The sequence below is a fragment of the Manacus candei genome, unplaced genomic scaffold, assembly GCF_025592945.1.
Source record: "Manacus candei isolate 608988 ecotype Guabito, Panama unplaced genomic scaffold, ASM2559294v1 h1tg000015l, whole genome shotgun sequence".
Taxonomy (NCBI): domain Eukaryota; kingdom Metazoa; phylum Chordata; class Aves; order Passeriformes; family Pipridae; genus Manacus; species Manacus candei.
In genome coordinates, this window is record NW_026138063.1 from 192,199 (window position 1) to 213,466 (window position 21,268).

Consider the following 21,268-nt stretch of genomic DNA (forward strand, 5'->3'; position numbering starts at 1 on the left):
TGTATACACATGTGCATGCACATATTGTCCTTCCTTCCTCCCATAGCAGAGCAAGACAGGGATAAATACAACAAACAAATGTCATTAAAACTCTCAACTACTTCTATGTATTTAGGTATGAATAAATGCTATTGCAAAAATCATGTATCCTGAGATTCTAAACACAAACTCTTCCCATCTGTGAGTTCTTTTGCTGCTGTGGATGTGTGTGTACAATTTTGTTTTCACAGTTAATTTCTTTTTTTCAGATACTCATTTGTACAGGGCAGATTCGACTGTGTGGACAGCCTGAGATACCTCTCAAGTTTCTGGCTACCTTTAAAGACCATCCTCCTAGTTACAAATGGCCTAAGGATGCACTGACACCCATGGGAGCTTTTCTCCCATAAATAGAAATCAACTTGCCTCTTTTCAAAGACAACATTAACAGCTAAATACCAAAAGTGAGACTCATTTCTCTGAAGTAAATAGCACGTCACATTTTGGTTTTCACTTGAAAATTGCCACTACCAGCTGCATACTGACCTTGCCAGCAATGCTGTTGGCAGCACGTTATTCAGATTTACTTGTGATAAAACATTCACTCTAATATGCTACAAGCTATATATACCTCAGAGGTTCTTGCACAGTAGCTTACAATGATGCCTCCAGGTTGCTTACCGGTGAAGTCAGGTATTTCAGATTAATCTGTTTCTGCTGACCTGAATTTGGACTGTATTCCCCCAACACTGTGAGGCCTGAGGGTCTACTGAGTGAGGTAAAAAACAAGAGTCAGGCCCACATTTTGTTTTGTGTCCTGTAATGCTCCTCTAATGGAGCAGTCAGAAGGTGATCCCCCTTGGGGGGAAAGAGAGGACTCATAGCTGCATTCAGCTGCACAGGGACCCCTTTGGGAACTGCCAGCCAGGACTAGGATTCCACATGTGCGGCTGTATCTGTCACAGAGCTGTTGCTGAACCCTTGTTGATTCAGCTAAATGATCCAAACCAAGCAGTGAAGCAGTTCCACTCTGGCAGAGCCTGTTGGAGAGGAAAAGCAGGTTATAACCTGACTGCATTATATCCACATTCTCATGCCACCACTGTCCTTTACTCCAAGACCAGGCAAGCAGTGTTTCAGCATGGGCAGGGAAGGAATCATTGACACCTGATGGGTATTTTTAATACAAATCTTTATTTGTGAAATACAGGGGAAGTTCAGAAAAATCCTGAAAAGGTGAAGTGCATGTATCTACCCAAACCCCAGTATTCATTTATATCCAGGCCAGACTAGATTTGGTTTGTGTTCATTCCAAGATCAGAATGAAAGAGCAACTTTATTGGGAAAGCGAGATAAAGTACAGAGCCGTTGTGTCAGTATAAAGAAAAAAATAAATAAAGCCTCTTTAGTGATGCGTTCAGGCAACTGCCTGTACTAAGATCAAATGAACCAAAGAAATTCAGGATACATTTTGCCTTTAAGTACAGGCAGGTTAGTGACAAACCTGCATATAACTCCAATAACAAAGGCTGGCCCCAAGTCAGTTAAATTGATGGCAACAGCACAGTTTGACAACAATGTGTATTTCAGTATGCATGGAATGTTTAAAAAAAATCCACAGAATACTCATTACATTATACACACACCCACCGACGTCAATGCATTGTCAGGTTTCTAGCAAACATATGTCTGCAGGGGGAACAAAAAGAAAGAAACATATTAACATATTAATGGAAAGAATGCTAATATTGTGTCCCAAATATAAATGAAAAAATTAACCTGACCAAATTTAGACAACCATAGCATGCCTCTTCTGTACTGCAGTTAGACCATGAAAGACAGGAGGAAGAAGACAGCAATAGCTTTGAAAAAGCCCCAACACTCAACTATATCAATTAAAAATGTGAAACACATTCTTACCTACAACGTGTGATACAAATGATATCTGGTTCATACCTTAAGCCAACACTACCACTATGATACTGATTTTAACAATATGCTCAAACTGTTTAACAAGGCTTTAAAGAAATTTGGAGGAAATTCCCTTTCCTCACTCAAAAAAATCCACCTTCAAAAACCCTTCAGACCTGTCTGCAGATTTTATTAGTTGTAAAATTTAATTCCTTCTCTTATCTTACTTTTACTAAGCAAGGCCAGGATGCTGCACTTTTCATTACATGCAGCATATTATCAGTAGTTTATGAGCTGCTGTGGGCAAAACACAAGGCTAATGCAATATAGTTAGAACAAGCATTACACTATGCAACCATGGTTTAGGCAAAGACCACAACCACCAAGAGATCAGTGTCTCAGTTATATCACCTATATAGTGCTGATGATCACATGTGCCACTGGGCAGACAAAAGCCTTCCAGCTCCTTGCTCCCATGCAGACTAATGTCACTGTGAGAGCTGAAAAATCAGCTGAACGCACGTGGCCAAACACTACATGAAAATGCTAAACACAACTGGGCTATAAAATGTGTTGCACAGGGAACTTGTTGCTTATGAATATCTAAAAAGTAACTGCTGAGTAAGACTCCACAGTAGCATCAGTAATAATCCTGTTTCATGTTCATCCGAGCAGTGGGGTTATAAATACAACCAACTTACCTCCTCGTGACTGCACAACCCACACAGTCCTCCAAGAATGCCATTGATTATCTGTACGAAGCACAGAATGAACTCTATTCCTCCCAAGACAAGGAGGATGGAAAAGAGGGTGACATTCCACTGCACGATGTTTTGAGGTTCTTGACATTCAGACCACTTGTTATACTCAAACAAGTACCTGTACACAGCAATTAAAAGTGTATTAACATTGTGTCAGAGCGGATGCTTATCATACACTAGAACCAAATTATGCCTAGTCTGTAACTGCACCAGGGATATTCACTCCAAGTGGGAACAGAAAAATCAGTGTTTATTCCATGCAAAGTTTCACAGAATCACCAAATATGCTGAGTTGGAAGGGACCCACAAGGATCATCGAGTCCAACTCCTGGCCTTGCACAGGACCATCCCTAAGAGTCACACTATGTGCCTGACAGTATCGTCCAAACACTCCTTAAGCTCTGTCAGCCATTGTACCACTTCATGCTAACACAAAGCAACTTCAGAAGCAAGCCTGACAAAGCAGACTCTTACACAAATCATATGACAAATTTCATAACAACCACTACTCATAGGTTGAAAATCCCTCAAAGTCATAAAACTTTATACTTTGTTAGAGATGTTCAGGGACATGAACAGTATATGATATATAGATTTAATTACATATATATAATATATACATAGAGTATATAGTATATATATTATATACTATATATATAATTATATTTTTTTTCTATTGATTTGGTTTCATATTATAGCAGTGTGGGTAACTGATGCCATTTGTTTAGCTCTTAGTGAGCAAGAAGCATAAAATTATGAATGAATCTTGATATATGGTTACTGGTTATTGCTGAAAGGTACTGGAATAAAGCCCATGTGTACGTGGGGTAAGATATAACATCCTCAAGAACAGACAACTTACCCTCCAGAGGAATCAGTGAAAGGATAGATCCAGTTTCTCTGTAGGTGGGTAAAACAATATGGTCCTTGAGACAAGCCCAGTGCTGAAATGATTATACAGTATCCAGAGCCAAGGATCCCAACAAAAGCTGCCAGAACCGAGGACAGCATCTGCACAGCAGACAAACATGAACTTTCAGCACGGCCATCATCTTGTGTTTGGGACTAGCCGGGACTGGGGTGTACAGGCTCACTTACCACACAGCTCTTCCCACAGCCCCCATGGCCAAAGCAGCCACAGCAGTCCCCATTGTGCAGCCCAATGAACACTGCAGCTGGAATGAGTACCTGGGTATGGAGCAAACATAGCGTTCGTTCTGGTTGCACAGAGAGGGCAGATAAAACACAGTCCTCACACTGCATTCATTTATGTTACTTCTTGATGGTCAGCCTGTACAGGTGATTCAGCTTTACTCCTATTTAACACAGTAGTCGTCTTGCCAGGATACCCCAGGACAGGTGTATTTCTACTGCCACTTTGTTTATACACAGCACGTAAGTGCAGAAAGAGCCTATTGATGTATTGTTCCATTTAAAGTATTTCAGCTTTGAAAGCTTTTGTTCACATTTAAGGCTGTATCCTGCAAACAAAATGCTTTGCAAAAGAAGGCATTCACTTTCTGCTAAATGAGCCTACAAGATGTCTCAATTATTTATCTAAAAAACAGCTACTGCCAATATACTAGTTACTTAAGAGCAGTCATCACTGCTTGTGTGACAAACCAGTCTGACTGGTGTAGAAAGTCTAGCAATATTTTGCCCAATTCAGGCAAACATCTCATTACAGATATCTACCTTTCTCCAAGTTTTCGCAACCAGTTTCCAGTGACAGAAATGCAAAGTAACAGAGCAGAAGCTATCTGTAAGAAACATAAATTATCCATACTCCAGAGCTTTTAGCATAAAATTAAGAAGGAGCAGAGCTGATTAAAAAGAGGATCCTCCCACCAGCACAAACAGCACTTTAATAGAGTCCACTTATAAAGAATCTACACCCAGGAGTACTCTGGAAAATCATACAGAAAGAGTAAAGAGTTACCTGCAAACTGCATAGACTTATTTAACAAGAAACTAAAATAAGAACTATCCAGTTGAACAGACACATACTTGTCAGCCCTTACTCAAACCTACTGCTGAGCCCCAGTGCTGCAGGTCCAGAAGAAAATGTACAAGTGTGTTGCAGGAGCAGTTCCACTGATTTCACTTGTATTATTCTCTGTGTGAAGCCCAGTCTTTGCAAATCTCAGTCTAGGTTCCAATGGGGCTGTAACACTCTGTAAACTCCTCTCACTACATAGAGCACAATTGTTTGTGATTTGCAGATGCCTTAAGATCACAGAAGCACAGAATGTTAAGGGTTGAAAAGGACTTGTAGCCTCTTTCTGAGGCCTTTTAAAAGCAGATGAAAAAGGAAGCCTGGAGTCAGGGGAGTTAAATATGCTACAATGTGGTCCACAAAACTGAAAAGGTAGAAAATAATAGCTTCACATTAACAATATCATATAATGAACATACTCGATTCTTCATCCTTTGCTGTTACTCAAATGCAAAGCTTTGACAACTGCTACTCGATTCCTCTGAATAGAATCATAAAATCAACCAGGTTGGAAAAGACCTCTGAAATCATCAAGTCCAACCCTTAAATCATCAAGTCCAATAAGTAGCTAAGGCAGAGAAATAACTGTCAACCTCTCAGATAACAGAAACTAAAGAATTGTAAGTAAATGCTAGTTAGTTAGGGAGATTTAAAAGGACAATGGTTCAATAACAAAAAAAAAAAAAAATATCCCTTTATGCAAACTGTGACCTGAGAGGCTTGGCTTGCATTTGGATTCTGTGACCTAGACCCTATGATTTTTTTAGCTTTAAACTGACATAATCTTGCAGATAAGATAACCAACAGTAATTAATAACACCTCTAGGATAATATAGCTAATTTTTTTTATACAACTACAGAGTTTCCTGCTGATGAGATATGAATTATTTAATGCAATTGGTAAAAGAAGAGCCATACCAAATAGCTCCAAAATAAACTTGCAAAAAGCCACCAGGTCATTACTTACCAGAAAGCCTCCACCTAGAATGCCATGAAGGCACTCTACGTATTTGCCAAGGTGATGCTCTGAAGCAAATCTTGTTTCGCCATTGGGAAAATAAAGTAAAATGTTGGCCACGATGCAGAGCAGGGCAAGGATGAGCAACTTATAACCAACACATCTAGCACACCTTCCAAAACACATGTCCTCAGCTTTACAAATTCTCCTTAGGTTGGATCGGACTAGTCAATCTCATACCTGTCCACGCCTAAAAGAAGACCAGTGTTTATTCTCACCTCCTTAAATACCAGGGATTACCTTAGCTACCTGGATGACGTTTACAAGCCTTCCTAACCACCCTTCCCAATTGCAGAGCGAGGGAGCAGGGACGGCAGAACGCCACCGCCCTTTTTAAATGCAGTAATTGTTGATGAACCAAACGCAATCAAGGAAATATTGAATACTAGGTAATTTCACTCTAATATATGATGCTTGAAATGATCACTGGTGAACATGATTAGACGTGAACAACAGGCTTAAACCACAACACAAGTTCTGTTGAGAACTGAAGAAAAAAGGTTTTGTTTTCTTTGTTAGAAGAAGCTTTGAATTTTAGGTTTATAGACTGATTCAGAACAACATGAAGCCAGGGAAAGACTGAGCTGACATCAACAGTACTGAGTCAGAGTTTTGGGTATAAACAGAATAAGGTCTGCAGCAATGAGGAGTACGCAGAGCAATCTCTCACTGTGCTGTCCTTTTGATGGAACAACAGCAAACCTCACCAGGAGGTTAGAAAACAAATAAAATTAACAGGTAGGCTTCTAAGGAGTGTCCTTATTCTTGCCATTATAAGACAAGCTGAATTTAGATTAATAGCCATTTGGTAAGGAGCTTGGTAATAGCTGAACCACTGGTGAAAAATACTACTTTAAAAAAGCAGGATTATAAAAGACAGTCCTTGCACTGAAATATCATGTATAGAAACACACACACACAAAAGTACCAAGAGAGAAACAGATTGTATCAGGAGTTTCCAGAACTACATGTACCAGTAAGATCAACTCTCATAGTAAAGAGAGATACAAAGTGACCTATAAAAATTAAGATCTAGCCTTTTATCTTTTCCCTCATGCAGATTTTGCTAAAATAGCCCAAAGTTTTCTTCTTCACATATATGCAGCTCAACAGAGAGGTGTGAGCTGTCATGCCCACTCCCATCACATGACAAGAGGTAAAATGCACAGGCCCAGACTAGATCCAGGAGGTGCTGCTGCTGCTACTATCATCACAGTACAACATAATTCTCACTGCAAAAACAGAAGTAGACAAACTGAATTTGGGAATGTACAGGATATCAGAGAACTATAGTGAGATTTTTTCAAAAACACTCATTCAGGTTTGGTTTTGGGTTTTTTTGGGGGGGAAGGTGTTTAACAGCTAAATAACACAGCAAACACAAGCCCAAATCAAATCCACGGTATACTTGCAAGAGATGTGAGCAACACTTAAGCTGAGAGAGTGTACAAAAAGAAAAGGTAGGGGGAAGGGGTGGGGAGAGAGCAGCCTGGTGCAGCTGTGGGCCTGTGATGTTTGTGATGTAACTTCTCCGGGTATTGTAGCTGCTGACCTTGGAGACTTCCTTCATCATGAGAAATATCCTCCAATTGTAGAAACACAGGCTGGCCATTATTGTGCACTTCACCTCTGATGACTAAAACAAGCATAAACATTAACCTGCAAGTTTCCTCTGCAGAAGGAGATGGCTGCTCAACTGAAAAGTCCTTTTATTGTGTTACACCAAAAAAAACCAAACCACTCCTCCACAAAACACCCCACCCAATACCCTTCCTCCCGCCTCAACAACCACAGCATACAGATGGCCACAGGGACATAGGTTTAAAAACTGTTCTATTTATAACCTACTTAATGGTTTTCTAAACACTTGATTGAAATAAAATTTTACATAATCAAGAATTTCCTATATTTAAAATCAATTCTATATTTAAAATAAAGCATATGAGGCATTGCAGGCTGCAGTTAGAACCAACACCCCTCCAACAATATAATAGTAGTTCATATAGATTACAAAAATCTTGAGCTTTTTTACTTTGTAGGTCTGTTTGCTTCATAAATCCTAATTTTACTGCTTGGCAAGTTGAGCAGCAGTGGATTTTTGGAATGCATCGTGGGCATATTGAGTTTTAAACTACGAAATGTACTCACAGACAAGCAGTAGGCAAACCCAGGCTTCTGAACCTGAGAAAGAGCAGGGCCCAAGCGGCAGCCTGTGACATGCTCCAGCACCATCTGAGTTTACACTGGTGTAAACAAAACCAGAATTGGGTTTTGAGTCTTTTATACAAGAACCAGAGTTTGCACTTGGAGAGGTGAGATAATTGCGTACGCTCTCACATTTGCTTCCCCACGGCCCATGGGAAACTCCACTGTTTCTCTCTCACAGGACAATTTCTGTAGCTCTGATGCCTACCACAGACAAAGAACACGTATTAAAATCCAGTACCCACTGTTATTAAATCCAGTAGAAGTCTAGACTAAATCCTAAGTTTAGATCCTAGGTCCAGCCCTCAGCTCTGGCTTAGAAGTACCTACAGCAGTGTGGTACAGGAAGGACAAGATCATCAAAGGGGTAGTGAAGCAATTTTGATAGCACACTAAGGTCCAGCAGGTAGGACCATTGCCAAAGATTTCCCTATCCTCCCCTGGCAGGACAAGACAGTTCATAAACAATTACAGCAACTGGCTTGTGTCCCCAGGTCATCAACTCTGCAGGTTAAAGTCTGTCAGCAGAACAGTGCTGCATAGGGCAGGACACTAAACCTCCATGCATAGAAGTGGCTAAAATTAGATGCCTTGTCCAATTATTGAAGTATCTCATACCAAGGCTATTTTCACATGGAAGGATCCAGCAGCCCCTCTATAAAACAACCCCCCCACCTCAATAGTCCTTGTTGCTTTGGCTCTTCTGTTGCAGCAGGAAGACGGAAGTCTACTTCTTTCACAAAATGGAGATGTTCGAAAGAAACAAGTGTTTCCTGATGCCAAAAAGCAGAAGATCTCAAAAACAGTAGAAGAGCTCTCTACATTTAAGCTCTGAAAAGCTGAATATTCTCCAGCTTTCTGTATCAGCTCCTCAACCAGCCCAACAGAAATAACAGAAATTACTTTCTCCAGCTCAACAGTGTATTGGAAACACTTGCTATATTTTTGGACAAGTCCTAAGTTTACCTATTGTAAAGAGGAGCAGTTTATCAAAAAGCCCCTACCCAAACCCCACAAGACCACAGAATTTTATCAAGAAAAAGAAAACTGGGAAGTATCATATTTCTCCTACAAAAGTAAATTACAACCACATCTAGCACCTCCACCCTGAACCAGATTCCCAAAGGGATTTCATCATAATCAACAGAAGAAAGTGAGTTGCAACAGCAAAGAAAAGTGTCACACAAAAAAAGTTGATACCTGAACTCCATTAATATATTTTAGTGCCAACAGTAATCCTGGAAACACCTACATCCCTCCACTAAAGAGGAAATCAAGCAGGGCGGGAGGAAGGCTATCTGCAAAATAAGTATCCAGTTGGACAGACTGCCCCAGCCCCATGACACCAGACAGCATGCTGTCAGCAACAGGGTCAAGCAAACCAAGCTCAGTTTCCCCAGCTGGACACTGGGCTACTGCATTTGAACCTGCTGCACATTGATGCTGTAAGACTCCTGTGAGCTGAGGATGCCACAGAATCCTCTTTCCTCAGCCCTCTGCCACGTTGTCAGGACAGTCTGGTTGCTGTTCCCTTCATGGAAATTAGATTTCTATAGCTCAGCTATGCCGAGTCCCCAGCACTAAGCTTGTTAATCCTCCCCAACTCAATGATTCGTTGTTGGCTTTTTTCTTTTACTATTTTAGCACCGGAACAGGTTCTCATTCCTTATAATTAGACAAAGGATAAAACATCTGCATCAGTGTTTTCCAAGCAAATATAAGCAAGCTCCTGACCTAAAGATGCCAGAAAAATGAATTGAAAAACATAACATGCAACAATGATCCCAATAGTTTTCTTCTAACACTCCAAATGGTCAGTCCTACTGCTTTACGCTGCCTTATAGACACCCCTGGGCACAGTTTGCTAAAAGACAGCAGTCAAGAGACACAGCTGAAACAGACACATGACATGTCTTCCAACTGCCTTGAAAACAATACAAAGAGAGAAACAAATAAGAAGCCTTGAAGCAAATACAATTTTTTTACATTATAAAACCTGATCGGATGTGAATCAAGGGGACTTCACTAACACCACTGCCATTTGGACACCCTATGCTACAGCTTCTACAAGAAAGGCTCAATATTTAACTTTTCTTGCAGAACTTCTGGTCCCACCCACCATCAGTAAAAGGTTAATGGAGGGAAATGCTTCTTGTGAAAGCACTGGCAGGGTGTGGTAACTGTCAGGCATCTGCAGATGAGACCCAGTCATAACACCAAGGGCTGCACTGATGCATTTGGAAAGACTGGGCAACACAACGTGTATTGACAGAGGTTATGAATTCTCACTTGTATTCCCTTGTAAGCCATTCTCATCTGTTCTTTTACTGTTTAGTAGGTGGCTGCTCACAGAGGCCAATACTAGCTCAGACAACTGCTGGGAAAGTACCGGGAATGTGAAGTCACCTATTGGCTAATTTAAGGGCAGGCTCATGGCCAGCTATGCAGGCAAAGCTTTGGTGACCTTAGAACAGCCCTGACTCCCTTTGACCTGTCCATTTCTCCATGTCCAAGTGATGCATCGCCCATGTTTTCCAGCCATCATCCACAACAACACTATGCTGTAGCTGTGACTGTCCTCTCCACCTCCCAAATGCACGTTGGTTGCCAAACTCAACCTGGACGGTCGTGAGAGGAAAGTGCTCCCCATGAAGTCCTTGGTGCCTGTGGTCTCCTGGCCACAGACAGAAGAAAGTTTCTAGATTACTTTTATTAATTACCTCACAGCTCCTCAGATGAACTAATGAGCTACTTAATGAGAACAAGCAACCACCTGTTGCCATGAGCACATGAGAGCAATTGTTCCTTACACGGGTGTAACGTGCGTGTGCTTGCTTGCTACCTCTGCCACCACGAGAGAGAAAACTGATCTGAGCCATAGAAGTCAGCTTGGAGTGACTGCCCACACTTCTATGCAACAACACACATTGACACATACAGAGAAGAATTAATTTATTAATAACAATGCTGACCTAAGAGGAGTCAGCAATGATGCAACAAAAGTAGTTTTGACATTTAACCAACCAGTTTGGAGACTCAAAAGCTTACAATCAGGGCAGAGCTACAACTAAATGAGTGTATAGAAATTCCTCCCTCTAAAGAAGAACCCATAAACCTTACTTAAAAACAACTATTACTACCATAGACTTGCAATGCCATGATCAAATAAACCACTTCAAAAACTGTTTTCTGGTGACATACAAAAACCATGCTGTAGCCTGCATTCATTAATTCTTACAACAGTGTTATGATGATAAAAGTAGGACATAGGACAATCAAATGCTATTTTTATTTCTGTCACAGCCTGTGGGCGAAACCTTGGCCATGCAAAATAGCCAACAAAAGTTTGTTTCCCTTGTACTGTACTATTTACACACAGGTTTGCATTTTCTGTTTCTAGTCTATCCCTAAAAGTGTGACATTCTTGCAAAAATTAAACAAGCATGAGGCTTTACCATCACTGCATCACCATAAGCATCCTCTGCTCTGCAGTGTGTGTTTGTAATGGCTGTATGGATTAGAAAATTGGCATTAGCTCAGCATACGATCTCTGCATAGCCCAGCATGATGAACAGAGTCTTCAGACTCACCATGTGCCACTGGTGTCTCCCACTCCCTGCAGCAACCTGCACAAACCAGGCATCCAGTAAAAGACAGTCAACTGAGAACATGGAACAAAAAATACCATGATTATGTCTTGGCTTTTGTGGTACTAAAGTCAGACATTAAGCACCTTTCTGTTTCTCATATAGTGATCCTGTGGGTAGTGAGGCTACAATCTAGCAAAAAAGAGATCACCCCTATCATACCACGTATTTTAGGTCTGTAGGCTCAAAAAAAAAAGGGAAGAAAACAGAAAACAAAGAAATTCATTCCCCATTTTGTTTCTTTAGCATATGCTTCATGCATTGCTCACACAGTCTTGCCTCTGGAATTAGCCGTTAGTAAGTTCATATCAAATTTTTTAAATGATTCTTGCTGAATAGTCCCACAACTGCTGCTTGGCTGAGAACAGTCTATGTATTGATTCCATAGCAGAAGGATGTAAAATTGAATGTGTAAACTGAATGTGTCTTTCACCTTTGCACGACTGATACTGCAGCATGCTGCCTGTCCTTGTCTATCTTTCGGTACTGGTAGTAGTTGAATCATAATGAGAAAAGCAAATCAGACATGACCACAAGACTTTTGAAAGATCATTTCCTAAACTTCAGTCCCACCCTTCCATGAACCTTTGCTATCATCATTTCAGTTAGGACTCTGAAGTCCACTTAACAACATATACACAGTGCACTGAATTTTTTCTACCAGCTGGTCCTTAAAATGGCTGTCAATCACAAAGCCAACTATTTCTGTCATGTTTCTTCAAGTGGTCCATCAAGACCTCAAAAATGCTATACAAAGGTAGCATATATATTTAATAGGACAGAATTATTAAAAAACTCAAAACATTATTAAAAATTATTCAAAAAATAACCCCCCCAACAATTAAAAACTATGGTTAAATAATAAATCAGACCACCGAAGATGCCTTTTCACTTGAGCAACGTTTAACAGAGAAAAGCAGAAGAAAGTACCATTTAATGCTGATTATGATTTAATTAATTCTTAGTCTTTTTTTAAGGTAACATACTGGAACAACACAACTGAGACTATTGTGTGTAAATCTGCAAAACATCTGTTTGCCGTATAGTGCCTGTACTAGATACGGTGCTTTGGTGCGGCTGCTCCTTTCACAAGGTCCTTCAGACTCAAAGATGTGGTGCCATTCTAATGAACCGCAATTGGCTTGGAGGGTGGGGAAAGACTAAGTTCCTGAATTAGGAGTTTTCCTTTGTACTATAATTACAGCTAAAAGTAGTCGTGTCACTCGTGCACCAAAACACAGAAGTCAATGCTGCAGAACTCCAGACGTGTTCATTCCAGAGCAGCGTTCCCTCACACAGCCGTCTCCTCTGGGGTCGGGTCCTGCCCGCGGGACTTTCTGCCAGTGCTCAGAAGACGAAGAGTCCCAAGAATTCCACCAGCTCCCTCTAGTGATAATTAGGCTGCGACTAAACAGGTTCTGCTGTGCTCGCTCGTGCGTCGCTGCCTCTCATGACCTCTGGCTCTCAAATCTTCCACAGCAGCTCCTGAAATACCATTTTCAGGTGACAGGCACCTGCCTACGGCAGAAGACGACAACGCCCAGTAACAGCCCCTGGTGGCACAGCAGCAAAGGCACAAGGCACTCTGCAGCAACAGCAACTGAACTAAGGCATCGTGCCCTCCAAGTCAAATCTGAAGGCTTTGGCAGAGCCGGATTTGGTTTGTGTACTGGTTCCAAAAGAGAGCTCTTCCAATAAGAGACATAAATGGTAAGGTAAAAAGGGAAGTAAACCAGATCTTCACAGCAGACAAGTAGTCCCACTCTTGACTCGCCATAAGCACAAAGTCAGAGGAAACAAAAGAAAAATACTGGAAGGTATTTTGTCCTCCACTAAAGGTGAGGACAAAAAAAACCAACAACCTGACAAACCAAAACACCACAGCCCTTCCCTGGTGTCTGTGCTGAGTCACAGGGTAGTTTCCTCCCAAAAGGCAGGCACTGTCTGAGGAAACTGCAGCCACGTCAACAGTGGCACTTGCCTGTCAGGCCAAACACCTTGGGGTTTTCTGTGTTAACTCTCCATTAACTCCCAGGATTTCCATCAATTACACTTGCCCTAAAATGGAGACATAGGCCTTACTAAAGGAGCACTACTTAGGGGCATACAAAGGGCTCAGGGAAAATTAAGATGTGGAACCACTACAATTACAAAGCCATTACAGCATTTTTCATAAGCAGACTTTGTAAGTGGGTTGCTGATTAATCCAGCATATGATTAACCTGCAATGAATATAAAAAGATTATCACAACAGAAGTGAGTTTCCACCCAATTTTCATTACCATTTATTATTATTAATTACTAAACTGTTCTTAACTCATGAGTTTTCTCACTCTTACCTTACGACTGTCTCCCCCATCCCATCGAGGGGGAAGTGAGCAAGTGGCTGTGTGGGGCTGAGCTGTCAGCTGGGGTTAAACCATGACAAGCTTCTAAACAGTATGTTGCTAAGTAACATACGCAACAAGATTCTATTAAAGTTTATCATTAGTAACTTGGTCTTGATAATTCTGGGATTCTGAATGAATAAATGTTGCCAAGGCAGAATTTGGATTTTGTTTTTAATGAGTTAAGATTATAAAACAGTAATCCAAGAAACATAAGACATTTCTACTTTTCTGTCAAAATAAAGTGAAGATCTAGAGCTTACAAGATCATTTTGTGAAGAACTCAAAGGTCTTCCTTAACATGGTAAATTATGCTTCCAAAGAGCAAAAAGAAAAGTAATCACCATTGGTTACAGACAAGAGTTCTATACGTAGGGATTACAGGGTACACAGATGTCAGGGCTATGTAACCTTGCACTGCTAATGGAGTCACTTTATCTTAGTGATAAGGGTGTCACAGTAGGTTAGAAGTCATGGCAGACACTTTTGTCTTTCTTTGCCTTAAAGTAAAAAGGCTTGACTATGACCACAGCATCCCAAGAATACTTCACCAATGCTGCATTTGCATAGTTGTGCACAGACACAAGGCTGACCTGCTGAGGCTGGTGAAGATGTGCAACACCCTCACCTCCTGGACCAGGCCAACACACGTCTGTCAGCCTGTCCTGTCCTGGAATCTCACATGTACTCTGCAGAACGAGAAAACAGGTAGAAGAGGCTGGAACTCCACTGCTGTTCTCCTGTTGCACAAAGAAGGCTTTGTGTGAAACAAAAATTATTTCCTTTAGTGAGGCAGAGCTTAACAAGAACAGAAAATATGTATTTTTAAAAATCTGAAAATTAACTATCTCGTCCTGTAGGATTAGTACAGCTTGGACTCTCTGATCCTCTTCTTTAAGTCTTCACACATACTAGAACATGTTTATTGAAAATACTTCCTCACTTGCAGTGTAAGTCCTCAGCCATCTGGAACCAGTCCTGTTCCAAAGCCCTTGCACTTGAGTAGAGAGCAGGCACTGCCTTGAGGATCCACCACAGTAAATGATCTCAGTTCTAATGGGAAGACATTTCAGAACCAGATTTCCTACTGCTCTGAAATGCAGAAAATAAAGCTTAGCACCCATAAAAATTCTTTCTCAATTAAAATAAACCACCATATACCTACAAGATATAACTCGCTCCATCTTTTGAACTGTCCTATTGGAACCAGAGGGTATATTCATATAGGCTAAGTGACAAAAATAGGATCCTAATCCATACTCGCTTTAGTAAAGCAAAAGGCTGTATTAGGCTAGACGCCTCACACTAGTACAAAACAGGAGGAAATTTAAGGAGCGTAACTCTAAATTTGTAGTATAAACCACGAGGAAGTGGCCTCAAATTGTGCCAAGGAGGTTTAGATGAGATATTAGGAAAAATTTCTTCATCAGAAGGTTTGTCAAGCCCTGGTACAGGCTGCCTGCGGCAGTGGTGGGGTCACCATCCATGAAGGGATTTAAAAGCAGTGTGGATCTGGCACTTGGAGACATGGGTTAGTCATGGCCTTGGCAGTGCTGGGGAAATGGTTGGACTCGATGGTCTGAGAGGGCTTTTCCAACCTAAATGATTCCATGATTCTGTGATAATCTGATACAACTGAGACACACCAAGCTTTAGATGGACACTTTGAAATTATGGATGTTAGCCTATGAAAGACAAAGTACTGGATGGAGCCAAAGTCCTCTTACAGTCATGTAATGCCTATATCCATAAGACATTTCAACTTTATAACTAGTAATTGGTTAAGTTCAAACACAATTCTGCCAATAAATTAAAGTAAACACATCTATCTAAAGTACACAAAACCAGACTAACACAGCCTGGTACTTACACACATGGGAATTTCTACCTCTGCACTGTGCTTATGGATTTTCTTATGTTCCTTCAGTAAGGCTGTCACTGTACAAAACATTAAGATGACTTTTAGCTCCAAGATCTTATTAAGCATGGACCTTACTGTATTGAAACCTGACTGCAAACCCCATCAGCCTCCAGTATTTCATTCCTGCCCTTCAAACACACTAATGAAACAAAACCATTAAACAGACAGACCAGTGCTGACAGCCAGCTGGTTGGGAAGCAGAGCCACATGGAGGGGATTTGGAGAGCTTCAACTGCAGGGTCCACCTTCCACACTTTGCTCCACACACACTGGTACAGTTCCTGTGATGCTGAGCCCTCAGCTTGGGACGGAAATTCTGGGCCTGAACATCTGCCCCAGAAAGCAGAGGAGCCCTTGGCAGAGCTGCAGTCATCTTTGGTTGAAGGCAGGTCCACTCCTCTCCCCTCTGCCCCAGGGAGAGACGGCAGGTGAGATGCTCTTGGTACTGCAGGTGCTGCCCTGACAGAGATCAGTTCTGAGCAAAGCAGCTGCCAAGAGGCACCTATAGACACAGAGGTGTGATAACTCCAGGCTGTGCCAGAGCATCCCTATGCTTCTCTGATCATGCTGACTGAGAGCTGAGGTTTAAGCCATATTTTTCTCATTTTCTACTGGTCTCTGACTATCCAAGCAAAATTTTTAGTGTTACTGTAAGGCAAGAGGAAAATATCATGTAGCCATCATGCAGTCATTTTTTAATTGAATACTTTCAAGCCTTTTGCTTAAAATTAGGTTAAGACATTGGTGCACCTCTTCCATTTCTATACCTTTTAGTTGATTTAAAATATGCAGACTAGTTGTTTCTAATAGGTCTTTACTGCTTTACTACTTTATCAATCGTTATATGCTTTTTCCAACTACTTTAATTTTTTTTTAAGTAGCACATGGATATACCCCTAGAGCTAGTGTTATAGAAACAAACAATTTTTGAGCCAAATTATTTTACAGAGACTTATGTCAAAGTAAATAATTGAGAGAAGTCTTACAACCATCGTATGTCCAGAGGCAGATTAAAATCTCCAATGACAGAATTTCTCCTCATACTACAGAGCATGCAAGGGAAGAGAAAATACTTTTAAAAGTTAATCAGCTGAGAACACTCCTTAGCATCTGATCTGGGCAGGCTGGTTTCCTAGGTGCCCAACCTTTGTCAGGTCAGCACAGACTGAGATTGTATCAGTGAAGCTGAGTTCCACAGCTCAGCCAGCACATGCAGAGTCAGCTTTCCATATCTGAAAGCAGCAGCAGCAAAGGTACAATTGCATTACATTTACCACACTTTTTAATGTGTCCTGTGTTACTGCATAGTAAAGAGCACTGTGTATCCACACATTATTCACATAAGTATTAATTTCATCATTTTGTTCACAGCATTGTGCAGTGGTTAGCAATGAGAAATTCTGAAATGGTATAAAGCTGTTTATAAAAATCAGTTAAATCATACTGTAGATTTTCTTTGAAGTTTATATTGTAGTTTGCAAAACATAATATTTTCAACATGAAAATGAAAACAGCTTCATACTAAGAACCTCTCTCCAATTAAATCACACTTTGATTAGTAGTAGAAAACTATTCATTGTATAGTTTACTTGAAGTCTTGCCTTTGACAAGGCATCAAGGAAGACTTCTCCTGAACTGCAAATGGCTGGAAATTTTTATGTATTCATTTTTCTGTGTCTGAGTCAGACTTTCAGAGTTGGTCAGACTTGAAAAACAAACACATGCTTCTGAAACCTCTTACTAGATATAAAAGCCATACCTTTAACATTAGAACTCTCCAAAATGTTTAGGGTCAAAGCTGTGATTCTTTCTCCACTTGCAGGCATCTCACAAACATTCACACATTACAGGGAGGTAAAAAAGCTTTTTCTCCCTCCTTTAAACAACAAAAAGCATTATTAAAAATTTATATTAAAACCATCAAAGAGTGAAGATATTTCTTCATAACACAAACTCCCAACAGTCTTTCCCCAGTTCTCTAACTCAATTTTTTAGAATAAGATATAAGCATTATAAATTAGCACAGTGTTTTCCAGCAGGAAGCCTATCTGCTGCCCAATCCAATGTAAGAAAGTGCTAATAGTGTCATTATTGCTACATAGGGGGAAGTCTTGCTCCTTCACACAGAAAAGATTACAACTGCAGATAAGTTACAGAAGGGCATTTTTCATAATGCAGTTGAAGGTTACTTAACATGTAACAGTCAAAATGGCTTGTGAGAAACATGTAAAAAGTATGAAAAGCCTGGTTTTTGCCTTCAGCACAGGATCTATAAGCTACCTGTCAAAGAAAAAAGCCTGGAGAGCCAGTCTTGCTTGCTCGTAAGAGGACATCAGTAGAAGCAAGGGACCCTGTAAATCCTGCCAAATATACTTGTATCTGAACCTCTCTTTTGTGGGACAACTGCTACCCTAGTCCTGAGCGCCAGGACACAGCTCCTTGGGCCCCTGCTACTGTTCTGCTGCAGCCAGGGGCCTCTCAAAACCTTTTGCTATTCAAGGTTGCACATAAGAAGGCAGCACGACGAGCATGACCTGTCCACTGATAAGGGGTTTGACATGGAATAAGAAATTTGGTTTAACGTGTTGTCAGGTCAACAAAGGCCTGCGACTTTCCTCATGTTGGGGAGGCATTTTAATAATCTCTTGTTAAGAACTGGGCATGTCAACTCTTTCTACATCTGTGTCCCAAAAGCAGTGATGATTGCTCCACTTTTAAAACGTGCCTCTGTACATTGATTTGCCACAATCTCCAAAACTCTCCTCTTTCCTTTGACAGGATCAAGGCATGGCCCACTCCTCCTCCTGGCCAACATCGTACCCAAGAAGCCAGCTAAATCCATCCCACTAGAATTCTCAGAGGAATTCCCTCTCCCTGCCTCGAGGTAGCCACAGCTCTAGCACAGGCATCCCAGCAGCTGCTGGAAGTCAGTGCCAGTTCCAAGGTGCCTTTGCAGGTCTCACCATAGACCATGTCAGATCAAGCACTTCCCATTCATCTTCCAGCATCATCCTGACACCAAGCTAACCGAAATTATCTTGCTAAGTCTACAAGAATTTAGTGAAGCTCTGTGTTTGCTCCCAGAGCTGCTATGTATCTGGATGTTTTGGTTCTAGTATTGCTCAGCACAGGAATTTTCCTGCTTTGAAAACAGTAAATTCAGTTGCCCAACAGGTAGCCCATTACACCCAAGAGTTGTTCAACTTGGACACAACTCCCATGGATGTAATTAAAAAGCTTCCTTGAGTAAAGGCTACAGGCACGGGTGTGCATGTAGCCAAGTATTTCAAAAAAGTCTGTGTAAGCCATGCTGTGGACTTCTGCTTCTTTCTAAAAATATTTCTTAGTAAGCAATGGGTGTGCCACTCAATGAATGACTAATAACTTTTTCCTGCGAGCCCTGGAACAGACGGAATGCTTGTCCTTGTGTTACAGGATACAGTGTCTAAGAGGCAGGTGTGCAGAGTATGCTGACCTGCCTGCTAAGACAATGCAAGTAATAGCCTCTAATAAAATCCTTCCCTTTTCCTATACTTCTTGCAGCCCTACTATTGTTATACAGCTTCGCTATAAAACAGAACTATTCAAGATTTCAGAAGTATGAGGAATATTAGAAAGTTTAACTAGGCAAAACTCAAATATCTAATCAGCAAGAAATTAAAAATGCAATTTCGCTTTTCCAAGCATAATACTTACAAGGCATACCTATATAGAATCATAGAATCAGCCGAGTTGGAAAGGACTTCTGAGATCATCAAGTCCAACCCTTGATCCACTACCGCCGTGGTTACTAGTGCCACATCCAGTCTCATATCCTTAGATATGATCATATCTACACCTTTGGACTACAAGTATTCCAACTGAAAAATAAATTGGGATCAAACTCTGTGTGTATCATATGCCCTAGAATATTATGTAGAACTAAAAGTATTACTGTATTTTCTGTGAGTTTTTTCTCATTATTGTTACTACATTGTAACGACTGTTTTGCATGTAGCAGAAATGCATATTGTCAGGGATGATTGGAACAGCCAAAAAAACCAGAGATCACTTCTTTAAAAGTCTTTATCTTAACACTCTCATATTTGTTACTTTTTAAAGACTAGCAGAACTGGTGAAAACACCTGTCTCCACTTCATTATGGATATCACCAAAATGCACCACCACTAAGGAAGCATCGTTTCTGTGGTCTGCCAGCAGTATTAAGATGATCTCTTGTTTTGAAGTGGGAAATAACCACTGAGTACAGACCACCAACACTGGAAGCAAATTTCTCATCATTTGAATCTAAAAAGCTCAGCCCAGTGCATTCCTGCATTGCTTGCAGCACAACACATCTGAATAAGCACATGCATCCCTCAGTGATTTCTATGGGCTCCACAAGGGAGAAGTCAGAGCAGACACGCAATGTCATCTGACAAGTCAAAGTTTCAGACAGAAAGTAACCACCTGAGCTTGTCCTGAAAAGCATCAGGCCAGAGGTACAGTGTTTTCAGAGGGAAAACAGAATGCTCCTGTGTGAGCAGCACAGCACAGGGACTGCGCAGAAACAGTGAAGGAATGCCGAGCTAGACTAAGTACCGAGCAGTTCGTAACACTGCTAACTGCAGAGGAAGATCTCTGCATGAGGGCTACATGTGTTTCTTGAAAAAACATACAACCACTGCAATTGCTGTTCATGGTGAAAGTTGCAGCTCACACATCTAACTCAACTAATTATCAACTACTGTATTGCGACTTTCAGCACCTTGAATTTTAGATCCCTTACTCTGTTGCCTAAATAGAAATTAGAAATAGAAAAAACCATGTGCCTCAGTGACTTCCATTTGAAGACAGAAAAAAACCTAAGAAAAGCATGCCATTGAAAAGCAGGAGTTTTGACAAAGTCAAAGTGTAGATCTGCTGTGTCTGGGAGCAACTGGTTCTACCTGCAAACAACCTCTCTACCTGTGGCTCTGAAACAGCTATCCAGCCAGAACTTCTGCTCTTGAATGCTGGAGAAATGGCAATTTTATCTCATGTACCTGCACATATAAAAGGGCTTAGCACATTTCAAACTCATAGGATGAGCTCTCAAAATCATGGCTAGGCTTCGCGAACGAAGATTTGGGAAGGGCTCTACCCACGTTTGTTGCAAGCATGTTGGTCTATCTCGTATAGGATGAGCTCTACACTCTAATTTAAGAGACTAGGTCAGTCAAAAAAGAATACAAAGATGAAGCTGGTAATAAAGACTTCACTGTATTAAGAGGACACTTCATGTAGCAAGTCAGATAGCTTTGAGTTAGTATTGATAAGTATATTGCAAGAGTACCCAATACTTTTACTCAAAAAGGCAAGGGTGTGACAACAGCTGAAGCCCTTGGACAAGGTCATACAGTAATGACCATCAGAGGAGCCAAGGAGAATCCTGTCAGGCCACTTAAGCACAACCTGGATACAT

At 40.9% G+C, this 21,268-nt stretch overlaps 1 protein-coding gene across 1 annotated transcript; it reads right to left on the reverse strand.

Moving 5' to 3' along the window:
* Window positions 1-6: 6 nt before the first annotated feature.
* Window positions 7-19,462, reverse strand: TM4SF1 (transmembrane 4 L six family member 1). The gene is made up of 7 exons (XM_051782230.1): window positions 14,498-19,462; window positions 5,615-13,035; window positions 3,750-3,839; window positions 3,514-3,662; window positions 2,592-2,769; window positions 702-1,668; window positions 7-33 (listed from the first exon to the last, which is right to left on the reverse strand). Exons 2-6 carry the CDS (start codon window positions 5,789-5,791, stop codon window positions 1,654-1,656), a joined length of 609 nt encoding a protein of 202 aa, XP_051638190.1. The 5' UTR covers window positions 5,792-13,035; window positions 14,498-19,462; the 3' UTR covers window positions 7-33; window positions 702-1,653.
* Between the last annotated feature and the right edge of the window lie 1,806 nt (window positions 19,463-21,268).